Source organism: Wasmannia auropunctata, unplaced genomic scaffold, assembly GCF_000956235.1.
Source record: "Wasmannia auropunctata unplaced genomic scaffold, wasmannia.A_1.0 LD335994.1, whole genome shotgun sequence".
Classification (NCBI taxonomy): Eukaryota; Metazoa; Arthropoda; class Insecta; order Hymenoptera; family Formicidae; genus Wasmannia; species Wasmannia auropunctata.
The window spans coordinates 671105-698687 of NW_012026896.1; the positions used below are offsets into that span (position 1 = coordinate 671105).

Sequence of the window (27583 nt, forward strand, 5' to 3'; positions counted from 1 at the left end):
TTTATATATTTAAATATCAAATATTGAAGTAATAATATTATGAATATAATATATATTATGTTACTCTTCAAGTAAATAGTGAGATATGCATTTGAAAATACATTAACCTTTCGTTCGTATTAATCAAGAGATTGTTAATCAAGAGAAGTTTAGTTAATACGATAAAAATGGAATGTTATTTACGCATGTTTGAACTCATGCATATATAATTACTTTTTTTTACGCCAAAATATATATGTATTTTCTATTGTGACCATATAGATAAGACGTTTATAGACCTTGTAAAATGGATTTTATTGTCGATTTATTCGCGATAATGAGCGTCGATGAACACTCGTAATATTTTACAAAACGGTGTCTTGCTCATCTATATAAGAGAACAGCGTGTATGTGTAACAATGTGTGTATCCGATGTGAGTGCGGGAGAACATACGTAACACTGCGATTATTTTGTATCTCGTCTAACCCCAAGGTTCTCCGCATTCTCTTTTCTTTCGAAACTAAAATCTGTCTCGTTATACGAATTTTACTGTGTATAATCAATAAATACTTACCCTTACCTTGTACATACTCCTACATCGAAAGAGCGTTTATTCACCATGGCAACGGCGACGGCGTCCAAGTTTCTCACCGTGCAGCGTGCAGTATTCTTCAAAGGCGATTCAATTAAGTCGAGAAGCATTAAACACTGAAGAACAGTATAACGATTTCTCCAATCAGTTGTAAATAAAACAGTATCGATCTTTTCAATGTAAGCTTTTAAAGAAATGAACTGAAATATTACCTATATAAAAACATGGACGAAATAAATCGTGTGAAGTACGATCCTATTATTTCGGAGTGAAAGATACAAGGTTATTAAGCATTCCGAGATATGACTTATTTTTAAAGAATTAATCGTAATTAAAGGTAATTAATATTAATTAAATTAACTATATAACAAAGAAATTTTAAATAGCATTTTTCGATGACATATACATATAAACATGGAGAAAAATATTAATGAGAAAGATGAAAAGAGGCAAGAGGACGAACAGAAAAGTTTAAGCGAAAAAGATGAATTGTCTGTTTCGTATATGGACTATCGGTATGTACAATTAATAAAATTTTTTGTATTGTATTAACATTGAGTATATTATTATTCGTGAAGCTTGTGTTGTTCCTGAAATGTATTAAATGGCGTTTTATTAAAAACAGAATAAGATGGATTCGCGATCGAATTTTGAAATTTCTCGGACTGACGGGCCACGAACATCTTTTCGACAAACTTATTAACGTAATTACTTGAATTACTACGTAATATATCTTTCTTGATGCATAATTTAAAGATTAAAATTAATATCTATCTTTAATATTAGGCGAATAATCGATATTTCGAGGATAAGTTACTCAACTTTCTCATATTAGACTTGTTTGGAGTGACAGATCTAGAAAAGAAACTGATTTTCTTCTACAAAACTTACGTCAGTGAAGTATTTCAGGAGGAGGTTTCAGTGTGGGAGGAAAGTAAGATAAAATGTATTTTTAAAGAGAGAGAGAGAGAGAGAGAGAGAGAGAGAGAGAGAGAGAGAGTGTGTTTCAAATTTATCAGATGTTTTTTCAAAAATCTTATAATTCGCCAAAATTGTACATCTACGAGAAATCACACTTTGTAATATTTGTTAAAAAATTTTAAATATTATATTAATATACAAATAATGCTAAACATTTAAATTAATAATCGGTAAAATAATTGATAAATGGTTGGTATGTTTAATAATAATAAGTAATTGGGGTTTGCATAAAAATCATAAGCTATCTCTATGCATAAACGCATCATGCTTAATGAAAGCGTGCAGTATTTCGTAAGCGTAATATTTTTAGAAACTTTCTAGTCAGACAAAAAACAATCTTTCATAAAATGACATTTTTTAATAACATTAGGAAAAGTGGAGAAACGCGACGATGACGAAAGGAAAAAAGATAAAAGATTCGCGAAAAAGGATAAAAGAGGTAAAGCTAAAGACAAAACGGATACCAATTCAGTTGCTAGTCGCACGGCAACGAGCATCAGTACGTTGCCTACTCCCAGTGCACAAGAGTCCAGCGAGGAGGAGGAAGAGAAGAAGGAAGACGATGGAGAGCAAAACGGCAGTGGCGATTTTCCCACTTATCCTAAAAAAAAGGCAGATTTGAAAAGCGTGTCTGTTGGTCAGCTTCTATAATTTCGTACAGATTTTATTTGTATTGAACATCTATTATTGCGTTACTAGAAACGTAATCCGAGTCAAAAATGCTAATTTTTTATTTTAATTGCTTTTCTATCAACGCAACATAAATGGCATATAATAATCAGTTAATTTCTTCAGACAGTTCCGTTGTTGGACCACCGCCCGGGGAGGAGGACAAATACGTTTTAACGAAGGTTAATCCGCGTTAAATATAATATTTGAATTATAACTATAATTAAATCATAGCAATAACTATATCTGAGTCATTTATTATTATCATTTTAAACAATTAATTCTGTATACAAGGAAAAAATTCACCTCGCTAAGAAAGAGAACACCCAATCACGAGCGATCGTTAACTTTAGCTTTGATTTCACCAGTGACAGTTAATCCTATAGCTCAACCGACTCGTTGTCTCCTTCAGTTCTAGCTTCAGAAGGAGACAATGTAGTAATCGATTTAAACCGCAGTTAAAGCGTACCGACGTTGAGTAACCGATCGTAAACTACGCGATCTATGGCAATTGCAGAAAATGGTGGAGAAAGTTCGTCAGATACCGGTGCTTCACATGATATCCGGCCAAGTAGACGGCAGTAGAACCGACCTGCAGGATGTCACGTTCTTCTATTTTATGCGCACTGGCGACGAGGGTATACCCTCCTTCGATACCTACGAAGAGTGCCTCGACGAGATCACGAATTACCTGGTGGTCGGCTCGCTCGGCAGGAACTTCCTGTTATCTTTGAATATGATACTAATCGACGTAAGCACTGTTCGACATAATCGCGATTGATTCTGATAACAATCCTTTTTTATCTAGTCGATCGTATTGTTACGCCTCTTTTACAACTACGAGCTATCCTAATAAATTATAGCACCGCACATTTAAACGTTATTATTTTTTTTCGTATAAATACATTTTAGATACCCTTATATATACATTTTGATTATAAAATTATGAAAATATAATAGCTGAGTTTTTGGAAAACACAAAAATTTCAGTGTCATAATTTCAAGAATAATATATTGCATTAGATATAGTATATTGAAATGTTTTAAATTGTAATTGAATTAATGTGTAAAAAATTAAACGCTATAGGTATTTAAACCACTGGTGGAAAATCAGTTCAGAACGCCGGATATTCGCGAGCGATGGGAAGTGAAGAGAGTAAGTGTCGCGAAATTAACATTTGCGCTAACGAGAGTTTTAAATATATAAAATATTATTTAACAATATTCTTTACAAGATTTTAAATTCCTTTCTCGTTGTCTTTTCTCTCTCTCTCTCTCTCTCTCTCTCTCTTGTACATCACACGTATTAATTCAGATAAATAATAAATTAATACATTATTAATAAATGATTTCAAGATTTTTATCCTTTGTTAAAGAGATCAGTGTTGAGAAGACCGTCCCATTTCGTGACAGCGTCCAGTATAGCATCCCGACAAGATCTGGCGGCAAGAAAAAAGGGGGGGGGAGACGATGAAAATACCGCAATGTCCATGGCCACTTTGCAGGACGAGACCCCAAGGAATAGAAAGCTGAAGTCAAGTTTGAAAGGACTCGATAAAAGATCCGAATTGTCCGTTTCGGAGTCCAAGTCCAGCAAATCAGTTAGCTCGAAGGAAATAAGAAAACCAGTGACCGAGCAGATCAAGAGAGACATTTTAGATTATCTTGATAAATTAATCGAGAAGACGGAGTGGTTCGTCTCATTGTTTTATATCAAAGATTGAGAAATATTACCGTATCCATTTTTGAATTTTCTTCTTCTATACTAATAGCTTTTTGATTTTGGTAACGATAGGACGTTGGAGCATGTCGAAGGCGATATCTTGCTGACAATGCCGAAGATTTCAGAGCTGAACGATCCTACAATAACAGACGATATGTTACTGAAGAATAAGGACATTGTTGAACAAATGGAGGATGTAGTTATGTCATGGGAAAAACATATACTGAAGGCGAGTAATTTAATTTCTCTTTCGCAATACTTTTTGTGTAATTTGTCTATCATTTTGGATTACTTGCGATACATGCAGCGTTCTAAATTGTCGATCTTAAAAATATGCAAAATTGACATAGTGACATACGTTGATGATAATTAAAATGATTTGTTCATGAATATTAAAAAATATATAAATCGTGATAATTAAAATGATTTGTTCATGTATATTAAAAAATAGATTAATAACAATCACATATCATAACATTTTATTTTATTTTTGTATTTCAGATAATAGAGTCTTACGAGAGCAAAGTACTTCCGGGGAAGGGACCGATAGCCGAGTATCAATACTGGCAGGATTGCGAAACTAGATTAACGATGCTGGTTGAACAGTTAAAAATGCCCATCGTTAAGAGAATTCTTGCTCTTTTAGAACAAGCAGTCTCGCCGATCGCCTCCAGCTTTCACTACTTCCAGACCGAGCTCTGGAAGCACTATGTCGAAGCCAGGGACAACAATAAGTTTATTCAAACTTTGTTGAGATACTTTAAGGTAAAGATTTCAAAAATTATTTATTTCAATCGTAATAACGTACGATATTAAAATGTTAAGACAAATATTTTTAGATGTGTTTTTAAATCAGTTTAGAAAATATTCAGATATTTATATAGATCTTTTATAAATATACAAAAATCTGTTTGCAAATTGTAATTCAAGGATAAAATTAACCAATAAAGACTTATTTTAAATATGAAAAATTAAACAATTGAAAATATATCGCGCCAAATAAATCTTTAAAGAAAAGCTAATTTTAAATGAATGAAAGAATATGCTTTTAAAGAATTCATACAAATATTTTAATAATACACTTTGATTGTTTATCAACATTGCAGTTGATTACCGAATCGGATTCGTTCGAGTCTATATCGGAGTGCATGCCCTCGCTGATGGAGGGATTGCGAATGCTCTGGGTGTTGTCGAGTTATTACTGCCGTGAAGAGAGGATGATGCTACTGATGGATCGGATATCGTGGCAGCTCTGCGCTAATGTGAAACAGAATTTAGCGATTACCCTGCTGTTCAAAAAGTCTCTGGAAGAGATTCTGGAGAGGACGAGCATGGCCAGCGCGATGCTGAGACAATGGAAACGGTCGTACCTGAAGACCAGACAGGACATCGAATTGTCGGGGAAGGGTGCCCGTTGGGAGTTCGATCAGAAGCGCCTCTTCCAAAACACGGAGTACATTGCCGAGGTGTGCAGCGACCTTCACAAAATCGCCGGTGTCCTGCAGGACTTCTACAATATCTTCGGGCCCGATCTGAAGTCCATCATAGACGATCCGGCGCAGATTGACGCCGTGGTGAAGCGAGTGGACGCGCTGGTCGTGCCGATCGAAGAGGCCGACTTCGATATCTTCAATGTGTTCAACAGGGAGAACTGGGAGGCGCTAACCGCGTGGTTCTACGAGCAGGTGACGTTTCTGGAAGATCAGGCGAAATTCTACATCGACGAGTGCTTCATGGTGCTGATCAACGCCGAGAATTCGCTGGAGATGCTACTTAAGTTTAAGAGGATGAAGACCCGGGCCGCGATTCAGCGTCAGCTGCTCCGAAAATTCGACATCATCATGCAGCAGTTCAGTAAGGAGATCAACATCGTGGAGAGCATATATAACCATGGCAAACGCCATCCGCCGTTGCTGACGTATCATCCGCCGATGGCGGGTGCGATCTTCTGGGTGAAACAGCTGTTCCACAGGCTGCGCGGACCGGTGCTGATATTCCAACAGGTGGGCGAGCTGAAGCACAGCGAGCTGAAACTGGTCGCGTTCAAGCAGTACTTCGATCTCGCGAAACAGCTGAAGAATTTTGAAGAAGCGAAGTTCAACGCGTGGCTCGATAAGGCGCTGCTCACGGTGACCACCGTCATGAGGAAGAGCGTGCTGAGGATAGTACGAGTGGAACGGGAGCCTCCGGCCACTTTGACTTTCCCGGACAAGGAGCGACTCGCGAAGGACCTTCAGCTGTTTCATGTAACGTCGAAGATGAAGGGCAAGGACGCGGCTTCCATTCTGTCGACTCCGCCTGACTCCCTGTTGAAGATGGATCACGGCGTGATCTCGAAGCCGAGCGCTGAGGTCGAAAGCGCCGCCTCCAGAGTCATTTCCATGATGCAGACACGCGCGGAAATGAAGGCCGACACCAGAGGATCTTCGTTGAAGGACGACAAAACCTCGACCGTGTCCGTTGACAAGCACGACTTCGCTCGCGCGAAGATCACCTGGCCGGAGTTCATGAGCGGCGCCATTCTGGTGGAGTGTCAGCTGCGCTTTCAGATCAACTTCGACTGGGAGGTGTTCGAGGTCATCAGAGAGGCGGAGCTGATGGAGCAGTTGGGTTTCGAATTGCCGGCGCCTATCAGAGACGTTGGCATTCAAAAGAATCGGCTGAGAGCGGATATCGACACCACCACGAAAATGATCGATCACTATAACAACATCCTGGATACGCTGGACCGAGCGGACATACAACTGCTGAAGCAGACGCTAGAGGATGTCGAGAAGAACATTCAGCCTGGAGTGACGCGGTTCAATTGGAATTCCCTGAGCATCTCGGATTATGCGGCCGCCTGTCATACAATATTGAAAAACTTGCAGTCTATCGTCGAGCAAGTCAATCAGATAAAGAAGGAGCTTGATAACCGAATAGAATCTGAATTACAATCGTACCATCTGTTTTCCACGAAGAAGAAAGTCGCTGACGCAGAGGTTCTCTTGCCCTGCCAGGTAGGTATTGTACTAATATTGTACTAATTTTATTATAAATTTTCTTTTATATACAGTCTTGATACAGTCTTTTTGTATACAGTCTTATAAATATAAAATACAAATTGATGGAAATGTTCTATATTTAACGAAAAGTAAATTTAAAAAATTATGTATTTTTATAACAATTTTGTTAGTCTGCCTTTGCCCTTTAGCTTTTATTACCGTCTTTTCCAAGAAAATGCGATAAATTGAGAGTGGTTATAAAACCACTATAAACTTGTACCAAAGTTGTATAATTGAGAATTTATACTTATCAACTCAAAACTCAATATTTTATTTAAAAAATCAAATCAAATATTAATTAATTTAATATTAATTTGATTTTAAAAAATATCCTTTTTTATAGAGTTATTTTATGGAAATAAAAAATCGCCGATCCGAGTTAGTGTCGTCGATGTTAAAGACTTATCAATCGATTAGTCCGATGCTTGTGAAACTGGAAAGCATAGTGTTGGGTACTTCGACTGGGACAAATCCAGCCATGCAGCTTTTGTACGAAAAATACGAAAAGAAAATTTTCGCCGCCTTTATAATGTACACATCTTTTATTTTATCGGAAAAAATGATAATTGCATTTAAATCAGTTCTTTATTTTGTCAAAATGTCGTTCGGTCTCCTTTCTAGATGTATGGTAAGAAACATGGAAGTTTTGAACAAAATGTTAAATAACACTAAACTGCTATTCCAAGCAGACGCGTTATTAATAACGTCCGAAGTGATATTACGTCCGGCACCCAACGAGATCTTCAGCACCATTTGTCACGATGTGCGAGATTTGCTCGAAAGACTGAAAGGATTCTCCAGGTGGATGAATGGAACTTGTTTGGAGTGCAAGCCGATGAGAAGAGAGCTCTCGGAGAATTTAGTCACTTTCAGTTTCTTCGAGGACGTGATGAGCGTTCGAGTTGAGTAATCGATTTTCACGTAACATCACGATTTATTAAATTTAACGATAAATGTGTTTCAACAAATTTATCATTAACGCGCTTGAATGCAATTTAAGATTTAAAATTACTGCAGATAATTAACGAGCTCGTGAAAGTGGTTCACGACACGGCGTATAAGATCTCGGCGGAATGCTGGCGATATCTGTATAGATGGAAGAAATACAGCAACTTGTGGTCATTTGATAAAAATCTGGCTTGTGAGAAATTCGCGTCGACGAAACCGACGCTTTTACAATACGACGAGAAGTTTACGTTTTACGAAGGCATTCTGGAGGAAGTCGAAGACATGTCGTCCTATTTCGATATAAACAGTGTACGGTAAAGACGGCATCGATTTAATATTTTAGTTTTATGCAAATGTGAAATTTCACGTACTTTCAATTAACGAAAACATTTATAATAATTTAATGCTGGAGAGGCTAAATAATTACTTATTTGTTAAAAGCACTTTGACTATAATACTCAAAATAAGTAATTATTCCTATCAATTTTCTAGGAGAGAATATTAACAATTTTGACAATTAAATTTTTAGAGGAAAAATATTCTAGTAAGGGAAAAATATTAACAAAAATCCAAAATATACTATAATAAATTTAACTTTCTATTTTTAATTCTGTTGTACCTTGATTTATGCTCCTTTCTTTTCGAAGGCTCAACCTGAAACCGCTTTTATCAAGCATCGAGCGTCAAGCGAAAGAATGGAAGCAGGTTTTAGGGAATTATCTTCTCTCCGACACTGTATTGGCTATGAACCAGCTGAAAACTCAAATCGACACCTTTCGCGGCGATATCGAGCTGGTGGTCACGGGGCTGGATCGTTTTGTGTCGATTATGCAGGCGATCTCCGACGTGAAAAATACGGCGATTCAAGCCGAGATGCAGTTTCTCTGTTATCAGGAGTGTTTTCAAACTGTGCGCGCCCACGGGATCGTCTACTCCTCGTCGGACGAAGCGATGGCGTATGATTTGCAACGCGACTGGGAGTCGTTGTACCTTGAAGCGCTCTACAGGCAATTGACTTTGGAAGCCACTAGCGACAAATTTTCCGAGCTAACTCAAGAGCAGATCCAACAGTTTTTGGCTGAAACCGCGATACTCGCTGAAGAGTTTGAGGCCCTCGGTCCCGGAAGCGTCGAGGACGATCTCGAGCTCGGACTGAAGAAAATGGATGTATGTGAAATTTTAAAAAATATTTATAAACAATAATTACGCGATTATCTTCTTAAAACCACTTTTCTAAACTTCTTTCTCCGTTTCAAATTTTGATTATTCTTTTCTAAATTTTCCAAATGATATCGTATCTTCGATAAGAACAAAGTCAGAAATTATGAGATTTTTTCGTTCTTATTCACAGGAATATGGCAAGCTGATCAACACGTACGAGGAAAGGCGGCTGGATCTGATAAAATTAGAAAACTTGTTCGGCCTACCGTCCTCCGACTATTCAACTCTCCTCAAAATCAAGACGGAATACGATGGCATGGAGGTGCTGTACAATCTCTACAAGGAGCAGAGAAACGCGCGAGAAGTCTGGGCGAAGACTCTCTGGGTGAACTTGAATCCACAGCAGCTCATCGATGGTATGGAACACTTCATACGGGAGTTCCGACGTCTGCCGAAATCCATCAGAAGTATGAACGTCGGCCACGCAGTGGAGACCAATATGAGGAACTTCAAGAACTCGGTGCCGCTCTTCATCGAGTTGAAGAACGAGGCTATGCGCGAGAGACATTGGCAAGAGTTGATGAGAAGGACCGGACAGTATTTCGATATGGACCCGGACAGGTGTGCGGATGACGAATAATTAAGCGAGTGCTTATTATAAGTGCGATATAAACGCGGTGGACTGCGACTTTAATTGCAAGAAAGATGATAGAAATAACATATGTATAAGCGTATAGAAGGATTATTATACATGCGAATTGTGACAATTGCGAGCATTTTTGTATTTTTTATTATATCTAAATATTGATGTCATCTATATTATTTTTATTTGTGTAGTACATGCAATTATAACTAAACGTGCAATATTTATGAATTTTGAATATATACGAGCAAATCTATATTTTTTCTTATTTGCGTGCATAGTAAACGTTGCCACTGTAAAATATGAGTTGTGTTCCAAAGTAATAATGATAATCAATGTATAATTTTTCAGTTAAATTAACAAGTATATATGAATATTATTTTCTAATTTTTTAAAATTATTTTTATAGATATCGTGACGAGAGACATAATCAATTGTTAATGGCTAATGTAAACTCACTCAAGTGCGTGTAGTTTGATATTTATCCTGTAAAAATATAATTAATTATACAGACATTTTTAAGTGATATAAACATGGCGCAAGAAAAATCTTTTACCATAGAGGGGTAAGCCTTCAAGCCGCACACAATACATTCGCTTCGAGTACATAAATATGATAGAACGAATATTGGATCATTTCAGATTCACTTTAGAAAATATGTTCGCTATGGAGTTGGGAAAGTATCAAGATATCGCACAAGATATTGTAATGTATGCCGTGAAAGAGCTTTCGATAGAAAGAGGCGTGAAAGAATTAGCTGAAGTATGGAAATCCATGGAATTCAACATGATAAAACATTACAAAGGTTAAAAAAATCTGCGTCTAATTATTAATAGATAAATAATGCGAGTAAATAAGACTTGAATTAAATTAAATTAATAAAATAATATTTCATCAGAGTCGCAAAAATGAGGAATTAATTGCAAGAAAGATATTGCATAATCCTACAATTATTCATTGCATTTTTCAGGCATAGAAGACCGCGGCTTTATTCTTGGACCACTCGACGAATTGAATCTGGTGCTCGAAGACAACATGTTGACCGTGCACAGCATGGCAGCCTCGCAATTCATCGGGCCGTTTCTCAACGTCGTACAAAAATGGGAACGCACGATGCACACGATCTCCGAAGTTCTGGAAGTGTGGGTGGACCTTCAACAAAAGTGGCTGTATCTCGAGGGCATTTTCGTGGGCGGCGACATTCGCTTGCAGTTGCCGGACGAGACGAAGAGATTCGATGATATCGATCAAGCCTTCCAAAAAATCATGACTGACACGTCGAAGCGACTCAATGTTTTGGAATGTTGCACGATTTATGGTATTCAAGAGAAATCAATGTGTCTTTTAATTATTTAAGCTGAATTTAAAAAAATATAAACTATGCAAAAAAGATCAAATAAAACAAACATCCGAAAAAATTAATTATGTTTTAAATAATTCTTTATTTCTTAAATTTATATTAATATTTAGGTAGAAAGGACGAGTTTGAAATCATGATAGCGGCCCTCGAGAAGTGCCAAAAATCTTTGACGGATTATTTGCGCAACAAACGCGTTATATTCCCGAGATTCAATTTCATTAGCGACGACGAACTGCTGGGCATTCTCGGCAGTGGCAATCCTGTGGCAATTCAGGAATACGTGGGAAAGATGTTCGATAATCTCGATAAGTTCGCACTGTCAGACAGCATGGGTCGACTGATGGCCACGGCCCTCGTATCATGCGAAAGAGAAGTTATGGATTTCAGGAATCCCGTGTCGACGGAAGATCAGATCGAAATCTGGATGGGTTTGGCACTCGAAGAAATGAAGAGATCGAATCGATATTTGACAAAGAAGGCGGTCTACAATTACGGCAAGGTTAACATTAAATTATTGCCTCTATTCCTTCGTTTTTCAGGAAAAAATTTTTTTCTAAAACATTTTATACTCTTTCAGTTTCTGAAAGAGTATTAATCTTCAACGTATCACTTAGAGATAATAACTTTCTCTAATTGGCAAATTAAAATTTTCTTTTTTTAAAAATTGTACATTTTATAATTTTTATAACATTATATAAAAGTCATAAAGCTACAGTTATAAACATAGGTGCGAAGGCCGAGAACGGAGTGGATACTCGAGTTTCAAGGAATGATGATTCTCGCAGCCAATCAGATATGGTGGACCGCAGAAGTCGAGAATGTTTTCGATAAAATATCCCAGGGGAATAAACGCGCAATGAAAGAGGTAAGACGTGCAAATTGTGAATACAGTCTGTTATCGTGAATAAAAAAATATTTCTTTCTTATATATGCAGTATTTACAACAACTCAACGCTCAACTGAACGAAGTGGTGACACTGATGGGTACCGGCACGCTTACAAATAATGACAGAAAGAAGATTGACATGATTTTGACCATCGACGTGCATATTCGCGATATTATCGAAGGCTTTGTCAGAGACAGCATTGTAGATCCCACAGAATTTGAATGGGAGAGCCAATTGAGGTAATTTTTTGTTGTGTAAAAATAGCGTTTGGCCATAATTGATATTAAACAATACTATTTGAATAATCATAACAATTTTATATAAAAAATTAATAAATATTATAAAAGTATTATTACTTACTTTTATAATTATTATCCGACGAATTATTTTTGTATGTAGATTTTACTGGGTTCATGATCTGGACAATGTATGGATGAATCAATGCACAGGCACTTTCGAATATGGCTACGAGTATATGGGCCTTAATGGCAGATTGGTCATTACGCCTCTGACTGACAGAATATACCTCACTATCACACAAGCCCTCTCGATGCACTTAGGCGGTGCACCGGCGGGTATGTTATGCATATGCATGTGGCAGAGTTGCAAATTTCTCGAGTATGAGTCAAGTCTAATAGCTTCTCATCGATCTTAAATGTTGCCCAGTCACGATAAAACAAATTTAGAAAGCATTGAAATTATAAATGCGGAAATATGTTAAAGAAAGTGAAGTATTACATGGGATTCGAAGATATTATGCGCAAAACCGCATTGTATTTTTAACTTTTATTTCTATTTCAATTATATAATGGTTTAGTAATAGCTTACAAAAGCCTGAGTCTTCTTAATTTTTAATACTAAGGACCTGCTGGAACCGGAAAGACCGAGACGGTTAAAGATTTAGCAAAAGCTCTGGGGCTCTTATGCATCGTGACTAATTGCGGCGAAGGAATGGATTACATCACGATCGGAAAGATTCTGGGCGGTCTCGCTCAGTGCGGGGCATGGGGTTGCTTCGACGAGTTTAATCGTATCGACAGCTCTGTTCTCTCCGTTATTTCGACCCAGCTGCAAACTATACGCTCGGCACTGCAAGTTAAAGCTCAAGGATTCACGGTATATATTCCATTGAAACTGGAAAGTACAAAAATAATACGATTATTTGTAATTACAATTATATGAGAAATTTCTTCATAAATTAATGGAATAATTTTAATAAAAGAAGAGAGCGTTCTATATATATAATATATATAAATAAGCTCTATAATAATTTGTATTTATTTAGAGATTATTGTAAAAATTATCGTATATATGTTTGTTGCAATGGTTCAAACTTTTTTTTATTTTTCTGTAAAATTCTATTCTTTTAATTTAAGTCTACGTTAGTTCTAATATACTTCTCAATTTTTCACACAAATCTATGTTGTTTATCAAATGTGATTATATTAATTTCTTTATTATTTTGTCCACAATGATAAATATAAATAAATTTTCATTAAATATAAATTCCTACATTACGTTCCAATTTATATTGTGACCTATAATGACAAAAATTTCTCCAAAAGTTTGAGGAACAAGATATCGTGTTGGACTCGAAAGTGGGGATCTTTATCACCATGAATCCAGGATACGCCGGTCGTACGGAGTTACCGGAGTCCGTTAAAGCCCTCTTTAGACCAGTGGTCTGCATTGTGCCGGACAACGAGTTAATCTGCCAGATCAAGCTTTTCAGCGCCGGTTTTCTGACGGCGAAAGTACTCGCGAAGAAGATGACTGTTCTCTATAAGCTGGCGAACGAGCAGCTGAGCAAGCAAACGCACTACGATTTCGGTCTGAGAGCTCTTAAATCGGTGCTTAACATGGCCGGCCAGCTGAAGAGGACTTCCGAGGATTTGCCCGAGAACGTCGTATTGATGAGAGCCCTCAGAGACATGAACTTACCTAAGTTTGTGTACGACGACGTGCCGCTCTTCCTCGGTCTGATCAGGGATCTGTTTCCCGACTTGGATTGTCCCAGAACGCGTTATCCGGATTTCAACAAGGCGGTCGAGGCGATGTTGGAAGAACATGGCTATACTGTTTTACCTGAGCAAGTAAATAGCGTCCTCGAAATTTCTAAAGGAGGATCCACATTATCGAGCTAAATCTCGAGTTGACCCTAGATACGAGCTTTTAGCTGAAATTTCTTTACAAAGTTCGATTCAATAATGTGAATATAGATGCTCGGCTTGCGATCGAGGTTCAGCTCGATAATGTAGACCTCCTTAACGCGTCGCATATACATATCTATTTATATAATAGATTTCGAATTAACAAAATTTGTAAAAATAATAATAACTTGATTGCCAGGTTGATAAAGTCATTCAGTTACACGAAGTGATGATGATCAGGCATTCGACGATGGTCATCGGTCCCACCGGCGGTGGTAAGACGGTGGTAATCGAAACTCTTTGCAGGGCGCAGACGCATCTTGGTAAACCCACGAAATTACACATTTTGAATCCCAAGGTGAATAACAATTAATTGTAACAGTAGCATTGTTAATCTTTATAGTAAAGATCTCTTTGTATCGTCGCGTTTCTTGAAGGCTTGCACGGTTATCGAATTGTACGGAACGCTGGAACCTACGACGCGCGATTGGACGGACGGTCTTCTGAGCAGTATCTTTCGCGAAATTAATCGACCGCTGGATCCCGGCAAGGATGAACGAAGATACATACTTCTCGATGGGGACGTCGATGCGTTATGGATCGAAAACATGAACTCGGTAATGGACGACAACAAGCTGTTGACTCTGGCCAATCAAGAGAGGATTAAATTGCAGAATCACTGCAGTCTGCTCTTCGAGGTAGCTCAATGCGGATATAATATCGATTACTGTATTGTGAGGGCAATTCAAGTTTTTAAAAAATTAATTCGCTATTTAAGACAGCACTGTGTATTTGCAATTAATTTTACTGTTACTTTTACCATAAAAATTACAGTATAAATAATTTGACTAGAATTTAATAAAAAAATTAACAACAGTTCTGAAATAAATCACGGCAAAAAAAATTAAGAGTATAACAAGCAAATTAAATTACAGAAAGGACATTTTCACAAATAATAAGTTTAAAGGTTCAGACACTTTTTAAATAATTAATTGGCTCTTGTATTGAAGGTAGGCGACTTGCAGTACGCCTCGCCCGCGACAGTTTCAAGAGCGGGTATGGTCTATGTGGACCCGAAGAACTTGGGCTACCAGCCGTACATGGACAAATGGATACGAGCCAAAAGCAAAGTCGATCAAGATTTTCTTCGAGAAATGTGCGAGAAATACGTGCACGGCCCACTCAAGCTCATTACCGAAGGAATGTTAGGACATCAAGCAGTCGAGCCGCTTCGGACTATTATACCGCAAACCAGACTCAATATGGTAACTGCTAAATTGACTATCGATTTGTGGGTAAGAATGATTGTTATGAAAATTAAATTCATTTTACTACATTTGTAGAAAATGAGAGAAGAGTATAAAAGCTTCATGTATTTAATTAAAAATTTTAGAATTCTAATTTTTTTCTGTTGTATTTTTTTACTATTGATACTTTTTACATGGCTTTTGTAGGTAACTCAATTCTGCTATATATTTGATGGTTTATTGTCGTCACTGAAAAACGAACTGGCAAGAAAAAAATCAGAAATCGAGGAAGAGGATTTGTTGGTGACGAAAGACGAGCTCTGGGAGGCGATGTACATTCAAGCGTGCTATTGGTCATTCGGCGCGTCTATTGTCGACAAGGCACGCTCCAGATTCGATGAATACATAAAGAAGACGTGCGGATTTTTATCAGCAGAGGACACACCCGATAAACCCGCGACTGCTAGTAAGATATTAATAAAGAGAAATAAATTAATATAAATAAACGAAAAGAGTTTTACCTTATTTGGTTAAAATGGATCTTGATGTCTAATGATATTTTTACGTGAATTTATATAGGTATATATATATATATATATATATATATATATATATTATATTATATTATTTCGGCCTAATTAACTTAAATAAATTCATAAATACAAAAAATAAATTAAACGTCAAGTTTTGATAATGCACCTTTTCCTTAACTGAAAAAAAATTAATGTGCATGTTTACTTCATCAGGATTTATACCTTTATCTTTTCCAACCATGTACGATTATATACTGGATATGAAGAAAAGGGTTTGGATGGCATGGAAATGGTTGGTACCGGCGTATCTTTACGACCGACAGAAGAACTTTTCGGATATTTTAGTGCAGACAATCGATACTCTGCGTACTACCTGGTTCGTAGATCTCATGAGCAATCTGGAGAGGCCGGTACTGTTAGTCGGAGAAACTGGCACGTCGAAAACGGCGATTATTCATGAGTTTCTAAGGAATTTGAGTCCCGAAAAATACGTGAGTAAAAAAGAAATATCGAAGAAATTAATTTAACTCCTAATTATTCTCCATATATACATATGGTGTTTTATCCGAATAACATACCAATAAAATAATGTAATACGTATAAAAAAACTGATACAATAAGACATGAAAATTGTATATTTATCAACCATTTATGACAAATAGGAACAACTCTTAATTAACTTTTCCTCGAGGACCACTTCGATGGATGTGCAGAGGAATATCGAATCGGTAGTGGAGAAAAGATCGCGAGAGGTATTCGGAGCGCCGCCCGGGAAGAAATTAATAGTTTTCATCGACGACATGAATATGCCGATCGTGGATATTTACGGAACCCAACAGCCTATAGCATTACTTAAACTATTGTTTGAGAGGGGCGGCTTTTACGATCGCGGACGCGATTTGAATTGGAAATATTTAAAAGATATTTGTGAGTATCGGTACACAAAATGTTCTAAAAGTAATACATATTTGTTGCTTTAAAAAAAAATGAAGCCGATTTTATTTTGCAACAATTTTGTTAAATTTTCTATACAATTTTATCAATTTTTTATTATTTATCGATATTGAGGATTTTTTTACAACAGTTAAATAATAGACATTAATTGTATTAATATTTTTAACATTTTTAACATTATTATTTAATCACGTATTAATGTGCTTTGTATCACGCATTTTCTATGTAGATTATTTAGCAGCCATGGGAGAACCCGGTGGCGGTAGGAACGAGGTCGATCCGCGATTTATCTCGATGTTCTCGGTTTACAATGTGACTTTTCCAACGAGAGAGACACTCAATTACATTTACACGAGTATCCTGTCCGGACATCTACAAACGTTTTCGGAGGAAATTCAGGCTATCGCGAACGGACTCGTGCAATTGATGTTAAAACTTTACGAGGTAATTTTGCGTCACGTGTTATAGCATTATTTGTTCTTGGAATACATATCAACCACATAACGGCAATATCCATTCAGACAGTTAGGAAGGAGTTACTGCCGACACCGTCCAAATTCCACTATATTTTCAACATGCGAGATCTCTCGAGAATCACGGCGGGTTTACTTCAGAGCCATCCTGATTTTTTTCCCGGCGTAAAGCAGTTTGTTAGGCTGTGGAGAAACGAGATCACTAGAGTCATATGCGATCGTCTCGTTAGCGTGCAAGTAATAAGCCTTTTTCTCTCATGTAGTTGAAGTTCGAAGCGTTCTTGGAGCGAAAATTAAAATGTGATTTGTGCCAAAAAGTACAAATGCGGAAACAATTTCTGAGACTATACTGACAGTAATACATTTTAATTTTCGGTCCAAAAACACTACTTTAACTACATTTTTTCTCTTTCTTGTCTATTAAAGGTACATTTTTAAATAAATTTTCGTTATTCCAGGACGAGAATTTGGTTATCGAGCATCTGAATGAAAAAATACAGTCTTATTGGGAGCTGGAACCCGAGATAATTCAATATAGTTTAAGAGACCCGTTACTCTACGGCGATTTCAGGAATGCCTGCAACGAAGCTGAGCCTAGGTTTTACGAGGATCTGTTGGACTACGAGGCGGTTTACAGCTTGTTTCTAGAGGTCAAGCTTGTTCTTTAAATGTATTTTTTCGATTTATTTCTATGCTATATTAATATTCAAACTAAAATTTTATTTGACCAACATCACTGTTTAATCAAGATGTTGAAAAATATATCGCTACATTGATTAAGAAAAAAAAAACACAAGTAAAAACTAGCAGTTTTGAGATAATGAAAAGAAATCGATCCTAAAAATTTTTAAGGTCGATTTCCTTTCATTATTTAAAAAATGCTCGCTTTTTGCTTATGCTATTTTTTTTATTCACTTCTTTACTAACGAAGTGGTATGTTTAAAAATCTCTTTACGCTGTCCAGATTTTCGAAGAATATAACGAGAGTAACAGAGCTAAGTTGCACATGGTCCTCTTCAACGACGCGCTCGAACACCTGACCAGAGTGCACCGTGCACTTCGGATGCATCGCGGCCACGTGCTCGTCATCGGTACGGGCGGCAGCGGCAAGAAATCCGTGATCAGACTAGCGTCCTTTGCCGCCAATTATCAGCTCTTCCAGATCATTCTGAGTCGCGGATACAACGAAGCGTTCTTCCGCGAGGACATGAAGAATCTGTACAACATGGTCGGCCTGGAGAACAAGAAGGTCGTGTTTATGTTCACGTCCGCCCACATCAAGCACGAGGGCTTCCTTGAGCTGGTGAACAGCATGTTAACGGCGGGCCTCGTGACGGCTCTCTTCAACGATGACGAGAAAGACATGATCATTTCTTCCTGCAGAGACGCAGCGATCAAGGCAGGCTTCGATGCCTCAAAGTGAGCCGATGTGCTGTTTTTGAACGATTTTATTCCGTTTTGAATTTTTTTTATCCAATTCTTATTTTTTATTCAAATATATGTTTGAAGTAAAATATTCTTAACTCTAGGAAGAGCGTCTGGTCGTACTTCGCTAAGACGTGCACGGCGAATTTGCGAATAGCGCTGGCGATGAGTCCGTCGGGCGACGCTTTGCGAATGCGATGTCGCAATTATCCCGGCTTGATCAACAACACCACCGTAGACTGGATGTTTCCGTGGCCGCAGCAGGCCATGGTGGCGGTAGCGAACGCTCTTCTCAGAGATGTAAGCGAAGGCAGACGAAGGAAACGTTTCAATATGAAATGAGAAAGCGAGAGAGATTATTTTTGCTTTCCAGAATCCGATCGTGCCGCAGGAATACAAGAAAGTGATCGTGAGCCACATCGTGTACGTACATACGTCTGTATTGCAGTATACAGCGGACTTTGTGACGAAGCTGAGGCGACGAAATTACGTCACGCCGAGGCATTTCCTGGACTTCATCAACACTTATTTGAAACTATTGGTGGAGAAGAAGAACTTTATAAATTCGCGCTGCGCGCGCCTTTCCGGAGGTAGCTGCGAAATCTTTTTACAAACTATCTTATCTTTTAACTATATTCATTAAGAATGAAATATCAATAGATTCAACAGCATTTTAAAAAAATTTTATTCTCCGCTCCTTATCTTTTATTTTTAGAATAAATTAATTTCGATAAAACAGATAAAGTGTTTTCCTTTTTTTTTTTTCGTACAATGAATATTTTTTACAGGACTGCAGAAGATCATGGAAGCTTCGGTGACTTTGACGGAACTAAATGAAGTTTTGGATGTGCAAAAAATCCAAGTGGATGATCAAACGAGAGGCTGCGAACAGTTGCTCGCGTTTATCGGCAAAAGCACGGACGTCGCGCTGGAGAAAAAGAATTTGAGAGAAGAGAGAAGGAAGGAAATTGAGGACAAGAAGAAAATGATTGCCAAAGAGGAAGCGGAAGCCAAGCACGCCTTAGCGGAAGCGCAGCCGGCTCTCGACGCGGCCAAACTCGCGCTGAGCGACCTCGAGAAAGCGGATATCACTGAGATAAGGTTCACCATTCTTAATTATTGGTTTTTTTCTATTTAATCTAAATTATATCAGCATAACATATTTCCGACGAGGCGACAAAAATTGCTTTAAAAATGTTTATAAGGCGAAACAACTTTTGAAAACGATTCACTCGCGTATAGAAATTAATGCATTAAAGCTACAAACCACGGTCGCGGCAATTAAATCACTGGTGCCGCAGAAATAGAAATTTCAAACTCGATAATAAATCGATAATGACAATTTAGGTCCTTCACCACTCCGCCCGAACCGGTGCAGATCGTTTCGGAATGCGTTGCGGTACTTCGGGGCGTCAAAGACGTGTCGTGGAAAGGGGCAAAAGGCATGATGAGCGATCCGTATTTCTTGAGGCACTTGCAGGAGATAAACTGCGACGAGATCACTCTGCGGCAGCAGCAAGCGGTGCGGGCGCTCTTGAAGAAGACGGACAAACTGGATCAGATGCAAGTCATCAGCAAAGCGGGATACGGCCTGTACAAATTCGTGCTTGCCGTTTTGGATTATTGTACCGTTTTCAGAGAGGTATTCATATAGCATTTTGTAATCGACAATTTATCGGTTAACTTTTGCTTAAATTCTGATTTAATCTTTATTTATTTTTTTTTTCTCCATTCGTCGCGTTTTAGACTCATCTATCATCACGGTCCAGTTTCTCTTAATATGTAAAAATTTTATGTTAATTTTATAAATGAATTACAAATTCCTACGTTAATAATTTACTTTTGATTTCAGGTTAAGCCGAAGATCGACCGAGTTCAGGCGCTCGAAGCGGAGTCCGAGAAAGCCAGGCGCGCGTTAGAAAAGGAAGAGTGGGAATTAAAGCGTTTGGAGGAAACGCTCCGGGAATTGAACGCGAAGTACGACGTCGCGATGACCAAGAGACAGAATCTTCAGGACGAAACCGACTTGCTGCAGCGACGTCTTTCGGCCGCCGATAAGCTCATCTCCGGATTGTCCTCCGAGAACGAACGATGGCGGAAGGATCTGGAGATTCTTCAAGACGACATGGAGAAGATCACGGGAAATTGCTTGCTTGGAGCGTCCTTCCTGGCTTACAGCGGTCCCTTCTCCTACGAGTTTAGGAACGAAATGTACAGCGACTGGCAGAGGAGCATCTTGGACAAGGAGTTACCCTTATCAACGCCCTTCAAGCTCGAATCGCAACTGAGCAATGATGTTGAAATTAGCAAGTAAACGAGACTGCTGCATATATTTGACTATAATAGAATATCCATCCAGATTGCTATATACAATTAATATTATATATAATTTTATTTATTTTATATATAATATTATAAATAATTAATACTATATATAATTAAATATATAATAATAATTTAAACTAATAATTGTATAATTCACATAATTTTTTCGATTAAATAAAAATTGAGAGAAAACACGATTAATTTCTAAAAATCAGGAGTGAAAGTAAAACGCTATGCAAAGACAGTTTAACAGTTATTTGCAGATGAGGCTCTTCTATTTTTTTTTCTAGCAAATGTATTAGTATAATTTAGCGATATGGAAGCTGCGCCTCTAACGTTCAAGCGCAATTTGCAGATGGAACTCGGAAGGTCTTCCACCGGACGAGCTGTCCGTGCAAAATGGCATACTAACGATGAAAGCATCCAAATTTCCACTTTGCATCGATCCTCAGCAACAAGCGTTAAATTGGATCAAAAAGAGAGAGAAGAAGAATCTAAAGATCCTCTCTTTTACGGACGCGGATTTCTTGAAGCAAATCGAATTGGCGATCAATTATGGTCTGCCTGTGCTTGTCCAAGATGTCGATGAGGTTGATCCCATTTTGAGTAACGTCTTATCGAAAAATATCCAGAGTGAGTTGTGCAATTTAAATAAATTCACATAAATCGATAATTGCAGACCGCGAAAATTTAAAAATTGTTTTGACTTTCTACAGCTGCTGCGGGACGAACTTTCGTCATTGTCGGCGACAAGGAGGTAGATTATGATCCGCAATTTCGAATATACTTGACAATGAAAATGACCAATCCGATGCTGGATCCTGCTTTATACGCCAAGGCGATCGTTATCAATTACATGGTCACTACAGCAGTGAGTTAACTTTACGATACAATTATGATACGACTATAATTGTCATAATTATATTATTATTATTATCATCATTATTATTAGATTATACGTTATACAGCCTTGGCTATGAGTTATTCCAGAAACTAATAACTTTTCTTTAATTTAAGAAATATATTTTGAATTTATAAATATATTTCGATATCAAGCTTTGCACAATAAATTTTCGCGAGATGCTTTTCCTCAGGGTTTGGAGAATCAACTTCTGTCGGTGGTGGTGAGAACGGAAAGACCGGACATCGAGGAGCAGCGCGAGACGCTGATCATGGAGACGAGCGAGAACAAGAATCTGCTGCAGCAACTGGAAGACAGCCTTCTGCGCGAGATTACCGTGAACCAGGGCAGCATGGTGGACAATATCGAACTGATCAAGACCCTGGAGAATATCAAGTCCAGCGCCAACGAAGTGATGAAGAAGCTGTCGCTCGCGGAGGCCACTGCCGTCGACATAAACCGACTTCGCGAGAGCTATCGCCCGGTGGCGGAACGGGGCGCGATTCTGTTCTCCGTGCTGGTCGACATGGCCACCGTGAACGCCATGTATCAGTACTCTCTGAACAGCTACGTCGAGGTGTTCGTCCACTCGCTGAGGAGATCGTTGCCAGATCCGGTGGTCATCAGACGACTGAAGCACATCATTCCGATGCTGACGAAGAACGTCTACGATTACGGCTGCACTGGTATCTTCGCGCGGCACAAGTTACTGTTCTCCCTGCAAACTTGCGTGAAGATAGAGCAGAGCTTAGGCAACGTGAGCCAGAAGCAATTGGAGTTCTTCGTCAAGGGCAGCGTGGCTCTGGAGAAATCACCGAAAGTAAATCCTACCAGATGGCTGCCGCTGTCGGGTTGGGAGGATATTCTCAAGCTGGCGAGCGATTTCCCGGAGAAGTTCGAACAGCTCCCGGAAGAGCTACGAGATTACGAGGACGAATGGAAAAAGGTAAACAAAAAATGTCAAACGGAGATTATTCAGATAATTTAATGTTGTATTTTAACGTCAAATTACCGTATCAAATAAATTAATTTTAATGTTTAAAAATCTTCAATTCTCTTTCAGAAATTCAAACTGTGATGATATATAAAAATATCCGAAAATCGCTATTTAATTAATATTCCACAAACGCTTTCGAAATTCAACACGCGCTTTGCCTAAAATAAGAAAGTTGAAATAATCTTCGAATTGAAGTCTGAGGAATGTGGATCATCTTAAGGCGGCAATTAATAGGATAATTAATTATCTGTTTCAGTGGTACGACTCGGACACACCGGAGTTGGAGGAGCTCCCGTGCGACTATAGTCCGCGATTGACATCGTTCGAGAAGCTGATGCTGATACGCTGCTTCCGCGTGGATCGCGTCTTTCGCGGTATCATCGATTACATTACCGAGATCATGGGCGAGCAGTACATTACGCCGCCTCACGTGAGCTTCGGCATGATTTTCGAGGAGAGCACGCCGACCATGCCTGTAGTTTTCATCCTAAGTCCGGGTTCAGATCCCACTTCGGAGCTGATGAAGTTAGCCGATCGCTACGGCTGCGGCGGGGGAAAGTTCAAATATCTCTCGCTCGGTCAGAGCCAGGAAAAGGTGAGAGGAAAATAATGCGTAATCGGACTCGTATATAAAATTAATGTCTATCATGCCAGCTCAAAATGTGACGAATAATTTAATGCATTTTGATGTCACGCCAATTAACTTTCTGCATTTTGAAGAAATTTTTAAATTCAACTTTTTTTTTAATTATTTATTTAATAGATCGCAATGGAATTATTGGGGACGGCGATGACGAGAGGTCAATGGCTGATGCTCCAGAATTGCCACTTGCTGCTGTCCTTCACAAAAAATTTGGAAAAGATCGTGGAGAACATAGAGAAACCTCATCCTGACTTTCGCCTGTGGCTCACCACGGAACCCATCCCCAATTTTCCGATCGGAATACTTCAACAATCTTTAAAAGGTACAATAAAAATGTAATTATATGTGCAGCCTTGGCCATAAATATAAAGTACTCTCAATTTATTGCATTATTTTGGAAAAAACCGGTAATAATAGCCAGGACTAACAAAATATTAAAATTATTATAAAAATAAATATTATTCTTTAATAAAATTATTTTTGAATTTAGTTTATAACCAAGGCTGTATTTCGGCGTTTATTTTTAAACGAAATTCTCATTTGCAGTGGTGACGGAACCGCCGAGTGGATTGAAGTTAAACTTGCAAAACACATACTTCAACATGCGACCGCAGCTCTTGGAAAGTTGCCCTCATCCTCTTTACAAGCACTTAATTTACGTACTAGCGTTTTACCACGCAGTTATCCAGGCAAGTGAATATTTAACCGCGCATCTGATCCTCGGAGCAATTTTAATTAAGTGCTCTTAACGTCGCAGGAGAGAAGAAAGTACGACAAAATTGGATGGAATATAAAGTACGACTTCAACGAGTCAGATTTTAATGTGTGTATTGCTATCTTGGACACTTATCTGACGAAGGCACTGGCAACGAAGGAGTCTAAAGTACCGTGGAATAGCCTCAAGTATCTAATTGGTGAAGTACGTTCGAATTAATTTTTATACTTATCTAATCATCTATAATTTAATTTTTATATAATCTATAATTTTTATTTATATTCTTACTTTTGGTGTCATCCTGCGTTTTTTTCGCGTAAATTTTGAATGATCACAAGCTATTGTGTTTTATGCTCGAAAATAACCAGGTGATGTACGGCGGAAGAGTAATAGATAGTTACGATCGTCGCGTCTCTTACACTTATATGGATGAGTATTTCGGCGATTTTCTCTTCGACGAATTCCAACCGTTTCACTTTTACAAGAACGACATCGTCGATTACGTGATACCGCCGGAAGGTGATCGCGACGATTACTTGCGATTCATTAAGGAGCTTCCGTTGGTTGGCAGCCCGGAGGTGTTCGGACTGCATCCAAACGCCGAGATTGGATACTTTACGCAGGCAGTTAAGGGAATGTGGAGGCATCTCATAGAACTTCAGCCGCAAACCGGTGCGAGTACATTACATATTTTTCTCGTCTTACTAACAATAAGCATTGTTTCTACAATATCGATGATAACAATCGCATGGCGGAATTATGGCATAGCTATTAAATATGTTGAGCTATTAATTTTTAAACAAGATAAGATGATAAACTTGATAACTATTTCCATGAACATAGCATTTCCAGTATAAAAAAAGTTCGATTATATGCCATAATAAAGTGCTCATTTATTTTATAAAGTGCTCTAGTCGCGAAATTCTCAAGATATAGACACTGAAAATAGATTTAATTAGGTATTACGAGATGCGAATATTAGTGAATTACATGCTTTAAATTAATAACAAATTATATATGTGTTTACTGCTGTTATTTTGTCCTCGAAAGCAGAATTTCACTAATTTTTAGAAGCATGGTAATTCTTAATTTTATATTTTATTAAAAAACTGTTTGTAGCCCGCTCGGATAAAAAAAGTAAGTTGCACTTTCGAGTTTATTGCATTTTCCGATAAATTACAATGTAATGACATGTTATAAAATGACACGTTATATTCTTAGCCGTAACCGTCACCGGTGTCAGCAAAGACGAGTTTATCGATAACATGGCGAGGGAGATCTTGACCAAGATGCCACCCATGCTGTACGATATTAGTAAGGTCAAGAGAAATTTCGGCGCAACCGCGGCACCGACCGCGATCGTTCTATTTCAAGAATTGGAGAGAGTCAACAAATTAATAGAAACGATTACGAGAACGTTGAATCAATTGAAAAAGGTCGATATGTTTTCGATGTTTCAAATCTGTCATACGTATAGATTTAATTTAATTATATTTAATGCACATTTAATTACTTTTAATTTACATTTAATTAACAACTATTTAATTAATTACATATTGCATAGATCCTGCATGAGATGCATTTTTATTATCTTTATAAATCCTTATATAGCGTTTTTATTAAAATCTTAGGTACTTTATCAGATCACTTTATTACGTTATGCAATTATTTTGTTATAGATTTATTTTAAAGAAAGAGAAAGTTTCGAACCTCTCGTAATACATTTGTAAAATTTACATTTCTTTTTTCACTTTTCATGGCAACACAGTTAGGTCTCTATAATTCTCCGCTAAGTTTATTTATTAATTAAGAACGTGTCTGATATCTGAAATAAAATTATAGGCCATCGCTGGTGAGATTGGGATGGATGTGATGTTGGAGAACATTTCCGTGGCGCTTTATAACGGTATGCTGCCCAAGGAGTGGGCCAGATTGGCGCCGGACACGCGAAAGAATCTTGCCGGCTGGATGGACCACTTTCAGAAGAGGATAGACCAATACACAAACTGGGTGCGACTAAGCGAAACGTCGTCACGAATAACGTTTTCGCAACGATACTCCGTAATTCTACGTATACGTTAAGTTTATGACTAATAAATGCTTTCTCCTCCCATATAGTCCGGCGCGAACGAACCCGTGGTGCTCTGGTTGTCCGGCTTGCACGTACCGGAAACTTATCTAGTGGCTCTCGTGCAAATGACATGCCGCAAGAACAATTGGCCCCTCGACCGTTCCGTCATTTACACGACGGTGTCCAAGTTCTCCAATCCCGACGACATAGAGGAGAGACCCGACCAGGTGAATCCCGACGACACTTGCTTTATTATACTCTTTACGAGATTTTATCACAACTCTGTACTCTATCGTCCGTCGTTTTAAACTTTAAAGGGCTGTTACGTGCACGGATTGTATTTGGAGGGCGCTAGGTGGGACATCGAGGAGCATTGTTTAAAAAGATCGCATCCGAAAGTCCTGATTGAAGAGCTGCCAATATTAACTATCGCACCTACTGAAGTTCATAGATTGAAGTTACAGGTATTGAAATGTGAATTACGAGAACAGCGAGAGATAATAATTATAGAAACGGAAAAGGTACGAACAGGTGAATTCAATAATTTAATAATTCATCTGTTCACACCTTTTCCGTTTCTACAATTATTATTAGAGTATCTCTCGCTGTTCTCGTAATTCATTTCAAAAAATACCTGAGACATTATTATTATTAGAGTACCTCTCGCCGTTTCTCCTAATTCATTTCAAACGATTTAAATAGCTTTAGCATATTTAATCAAATAATTTGCAATTTGAATGAAGAACTTCTGACTTGTAAAATGAATAATTATTTTTACGCTTGTTACAGAATACTTTTAAAACTCCCGTATATGTTACATCGAATCGGCGAAGCACTCTCGGTGTCGGTTTAGTCTTCGAGGCAGATTTGGCGACTCCGGAGCACATTTCGCATTGGGTACTTCAGGGTGTTTGCCTAGTGTTAAACACAGATTGAAACAATCCTCGAGAGAAATCGAGAGATCGCTGTATTCTTCAGTATATTTCACGTATTAATATACCTTCTTATTTATTAACAGTATTCGTTGTAGCATAGAGACGAACGACCATTAAGCTATCCTTAACTGTCGTAATTTTAAGAATATTATGTATAATTCTATAAATTTTTTATCATATAAAAATTAATGGGAGAAGAAAGAACAGAATATCAGAATATTTCTGT

General features: G+C 37.9%; 1 protein-coding gene across 1 annotated transcript; it reads left to right on the forward strand.

Moving 5' to 3' along the window:
- The first annotated feature begins 4 nt into the window (after positions 1-4).
- Positions 5-27542, forward strand: LOC105453823 (dynein heavy chain 10, axonemal). The gene is made up of 53 exons (XM_011696038.1): positions 5-854; positions 959-1087; positions 1198-1276; positions 1359-1506; positions 1924-2190; positions 2349-2404; positions 2740-2973; positions 3310-3378; positions 3599-3915; positions 4018-4174; positions 4447-4710; positions 5052-6944; positions 7333-7520; positions 7611-7890; positions 8007-8251; positions 8585-9104; positions 9289-9719; positions 10383-10546; positions 10712-11059; positions 11212-11600; positions 11829-11966; positions 12037-12227; positions 12388-12563; positions 12851-13104; positions 13554-14081; positions 14338-14496; positions 14576-14836; positions 15149-15403; positions 15593-15851; positions 16132-16409; positions 16581-16845; positions 17102-17316; positions 17394-17582; positions 17804-17995; positions 18310-18764; positions 18875-19070; positions 19144-19360; positions 19559-19871; positions 20118-20412; positions 20623-21080; positions 21451-21728; positions 21812-21966; positions 22190-22942; positions 23250-23588; positions 23757-23958; positions 24183-24325; positions 24394-24555; positions 24720-25023; positions 25573-25787; positions 26194-26361; positions 26470-26649; positions 26740-26886; positions 27212-27542. The coding sequence occupies exons 2-53, from the start codon at positions 987-989 to the stop codon at positions 27356-27358; spliced, it is 14637 nt and encodes a 4878-aa protein (XP_011694340.1). The 5' UTR covers positions 5-854; positions 959-986; the 3' UTR covers positions 27359-27542.
- The last annotated feature ends 41 nt before the right edge of the window (positions 27543-27583 follow it).

What these genes read in the sequence shown, in the direction of transcription:
- LOC105453823 (XM_011696038.1), top strand. Translation starts at nt 987, where the DNA reads ATGGAGAAAAATATTAATGAGAAAGATGAAAAGAGGCAAGAGGACGAA. An exon ending in TTTGAAAAGCGTGTCTGTTG is followed by an intron (nt 2,191 to 2,348) that starts GTCAGCTTCTAT and finishes TAATTTCTTCAG; the next exon opens with ACAGTTCCGTTGTTGGACCA. An exon ending in CTTATCGAAAAATATCCAGA is followed by an intron (nt 21,729 to 21,811) that starts GTGAGTTGTGCA and finishes GACTTTCTACAG; the next exon opens with CTGCTGCGGGACGAACTTTC.